The sequence below is a fragment of the Aplysia californica genome, unplaced genomic scaffold (genome assembly GCF_000002075.1).
Source record: "Aplysia californica isolate F4 #8 unplaced genomic scaffold, AplCal3.0 scaffold00554, whole genome shotgun sequence".
Taxonomy (NCBI): Eukaryota; Metazoa; Mollusca; class Gastropoda; order Aplysiida; family Aplysiidae; genus Aplysia; species Aplysia californica.
In genome coordinates this window covers 143788-147769 of record NW_004797824.1, presented here as the reverse complement: position 1 = coordinate 147769, position 3982 = coordinate 143788, and the positions used below count along the sequence as shown (strand labels likewise).

The 3982-nt window shown below is 36.9% G+C and overlaps 1 protein-coding gene across 3 annotated transcripts in view; it reads right to left on the bottom strand.

The window, feature by feature from the left end:
* LOC101857671 (protein CWC15 homolog) overlaps nt 1–3982 on the bottom strand; it is a 12662-nt gene that overhangs the window by 3658 nt on the left and 5022 nt on the right. For all 3 annotated transcript variants that reach the window (XM_005106739.3, XM_005106738.3, XM_013087177.2), the window contains exons 5-6: nt 3499–3597; nt 139–251 (exon numbers count right to left, since the gene is read on the bottom strand). In XM_005106739.3, the coding sequence (XP_005106796.1) occupies nt 139–251; nt 3499–3597 (212 nt within the window). The remainder of the gene's footprint in view (nt 1–138; nt 252–3498; nt 3598–3982) is intronic.

The window sequence follows — 3982 nt, the reverse complement described above, 5'->3', positions numbered from 1 at the left end:
AGAGAGAGAGAGAGAGAGAGAGAGAGAGAGAGAGAGAGAGAGAGAGAGAGAAAGACCAGGATAAATTCTCTCAGTGAGCTCAAAGAAGTTTGTCATTTTCACTGGCAAAGGACATAGCTGTGCTATTTGCTGGCTCACCTGCGCTTCACTTTGAAATCTGTGGCGGACTGCTTCTCCTGAGCCATGAGAGGGTTTCCTTTCAGGATGTTTTCCGTTCTGATCCGCTCCTCTTCTGCTTTCCGTTCCGCCTCCTATAATCAATAAGGTTAAGGAGTTGAGTAAAAGCTCATGGCGGATCAACACAACAAGAACAACATTTCATCAAAAATAGACATCACAGCAGTTATAATATAATCATAATTGTATAAGCCCATACCCATGCTCTGTTGCAACTACTACTGCCCTGACATGACAAACAGACCGTAGAATACATTCTGGTAGCATCCTTGGCTTTCCGAGAAGCATACAATGCAAACAGCCAATTAAGTTTTCAAGCAGGAAAACAAACTGACATGACTTTTTCCCATCTCTAGCCTGGTCCCTGTTCCCACAAGGGTGAAGTGAGAAAAATGTAAGTAAAGTGCCTTTCCTATCCTAAAGATATAGTGTTTGGGCCCCTGATGGGATTCATCTTTCCATAATCTTTTCATTACGAGCCTGACGGGGACAGTTTAATTCACTGACTTGAAATCCCCACGCAATCCCGACTGCCGGCATTTCAATGGTGTTTTAGAACATCCATCGTCGGATAGCTATTCAAAATTGAATAGACAAAATATAAATTTCACTATACAGCATTTTTAAGTTCTGTTTTATTCAGGAAAACACAGATTTTCAAAAGGTGTCATACTTTTGTTCATTTGAAATTTGGAATTACTTGAGCCACTGGTAGAGGAAGTGAAATGCACTTTTTTTTAAACGACCATCTGGTATCAGTAGGCTATTTACAATATCAAGATCAATAAAAACGTGCAGTTTTTCCTTCAGAGGCTAGATGATGTGCAAGTAAAACCTAAAATTGTGAAACAAAAATTTACCCGTTGTACCTCAACTCTCAAAAACCCCACAAAATCTAAATCCCGAAATTGTATGGAGGAACCGGTCATTCTAGCACTTCTGTAAGGGCCCACCAGTAAACATAAATATCATCCAATAGCTTAGAAATTTGGCACAAAGAACAACCTAAGAGGGGTCTTTAGACGCACCACATTCGATGCATGCAGTTTGTAGCTTTAGTAATTTTGCTTTGGGGTGTCGTACAAATTTGGCATTTTTGGGGGCTTATGATTTTTTTTCATAGCCGAAAGAGCAGGAGCAAGCCAACATTGTGATACTCTAATATTGTGCTTGTGAGTATCGAGATCTATAACGACAGTAGGGACAAAATTCCAGCACCCCTCTAGGCAGAATTTGCCAGGGAAATAATAAATTGACATTATTATTCATTATATAAAACTTGAGGCTGTTTTCCAAAACGGAAAAACTAGATACGGAACAAACCTATAGAAGCGAGTTATCTCGGTCGTGGGATTGAACGCAGCCCGTGAGCTGACCGAGACATCTCTGTCATGAGATTGAGTGAGTTAATACGCACAAACGGAATCAATCACGAGATTGAATGAGTTAATACGCAAAAATGGAATCAATCACTAGATCGAGTGAGTTAACTCATTCGCTATGCCGAGCCGTGCCAGGCGGCGCGGCTAAAGTGCCGTCAGTACGCTAAGCCGCCCCTGTCGGCACGAGAACCTATCTTCAATTTTAGCTTAGATTCTATTCCAATTCACATATCCATGTTAAAATAAAGGTCATAATATAATGTTGACTTCCGGGCCAAGCATTTCCACTGAAAATCGGAAATTTAGATTCACCTTTGAAACGCGATTTTTTAGTTTATTCGACTTTGTTTAATCGCGATGCCAAAATTATAGCCCGGACACCAGTTTTTCTAATTTTACACAATAAAATCTATCATTATTTTGCCCACTAAAGAAGTGTAGGACTCTTTTTTGTATAATATTGATACGATTGGACTCATATTGCAAATGCACTGTTATTGAGAAATCAATATTTTTGAGTGCTAGATCTAGAATCAAGGTCTAGATCTAAATAGTCAAAATATTTTTTTCTCCCCAAATTCACTACTTTTTAAATGAAATTACACAAAAAAAGTGCCATTCAAGACATGCTTAGGTTTATTCCAAATGCAATTCTGAATAATTCCATATAAGATACGAGGGGGTTTTATTTTCTGTTTGTGATCATTTTTCAAGATTATAATTTTTAAATTTTTTTTTCAATATCGGATGTTATGTTCAAAATGTACAAATATTATGGAATGTAGGTAAATAACTGCAAACTTTTCAATATTTTCCAGTTCTATATTCATTTATGGTTATTTTGATGTATCATTTGACTTGGTGCAAACATATTTTTTGAGTTTCACCAAAGATTATTCATTTTTTATTTTCAAATTTTATCCACATCCAATCAAAATTGTGTTGCATAATCGCCTCTTACAGGAACCAAAGTTGAAAAATACATAAATAAACATTACAGATGTATTCTACAAACCATACGGAAATATTGGTACAATACGTTGATATTTATTAGAACTTGTGGCCCCAAAGACCTTTTAACTGCCCAATAGTCATCATCTTTCGCTCTCCCGAAAAAAAAATCGTCCACAAGCCGAAAATAATACGTAGCGAATGAGTTAATACGCACAAACGGAATCAATCAGACACTTGATAGCATGGCTTCCCTTTCCACAATTGCCAAGCCTGAACATGGGTTGGTAAATAGTGCAAAAACAGTGAAGAAATGGAAATTTGACAGGGGTGCAGGTAATGGCAGACAGCAAATTTCACTAGACCACATGCGCCATAAGCATTGAAAAGGAAGTAGAAAAATTAGACCAAGACTAGACAGCCTAACAACCACCTTCAAAACAAGACTGCTTCAGCCCTACTCGTCCAAACCATCCCCAGCTGAGCAGGGATACAGCAGAAAATTTGACATTTTGGAGAAGAAAACGGGACTTTCCTAAGTGGAAACCAAACTCAAATCTATAGAAAGTAACCGCGATGAACATTACACGTACACCACAGGTGCCACTTTGGTGGAATGGCGCAGTCACCTGTTCCATAATACTGTTCAAACTGTTTAAGATGGCCAACCAAACTCAAGGAGAAAAGTGGCCATTTAAAGAAATGGCCGTCTTATAGGTATAATTGTAATGTTAAAAAAACATACGGGGGAAAATGGGAAGTGGCCATTTGCATAGGTGGTTGTCTCGAGTGTCCATGAGAACACACTTGACTGTACTCCCAAGTCTCAAAACAAAAATTTCAGGTGAGACAAAGCTCCTCAGTGTTACCTTCCTCCCATTAGTTTTTTCAGAGGGACCTTCCCTTTCCATTCTTCCACTCAATTTTATTTCCAGTTGACATATCAGGAGATTCATACAAAACAACTTTCTCAACAATGAAGTCTTACCATCTTGGCTTTCTCTTCTATCCTTTCTTTTTTTATCCTCTGCAATTCTGCTAGCAATTCTGCAGTATCATCTTCATCATCAGAATCCTCTTCTTCATCCTGTGACAATAAAAATTTAGAGCCGAATCAGACACTGAAACAGGGTTGGGTTGATTTAAATCAGGTCAATTTAAATCAGTTGATTGTTTAAATTTAAATCAACTTGATTTTTAAAATAAAAATCAGTGATTTGAATCACTTTTTAAAAAAATTATTTTTATTCAGTTTTTACATATTTCAACATTCAGAATTCCTTTCCTTGGTTTCATAAAACAGATATAAGGTTTAGTAGACTATATCTAGTATATCATGCTTAAAAGTCTGCTTTCCCCCCTTTCACAATAAAATAATACAGTATTTAATTCTTTTTTTTTTCAATTGAAATCAGAGCTGGGTTGATTTAAATCAGTTGATTTTTTAAATTTTAATCAATTTAATTTTTAAA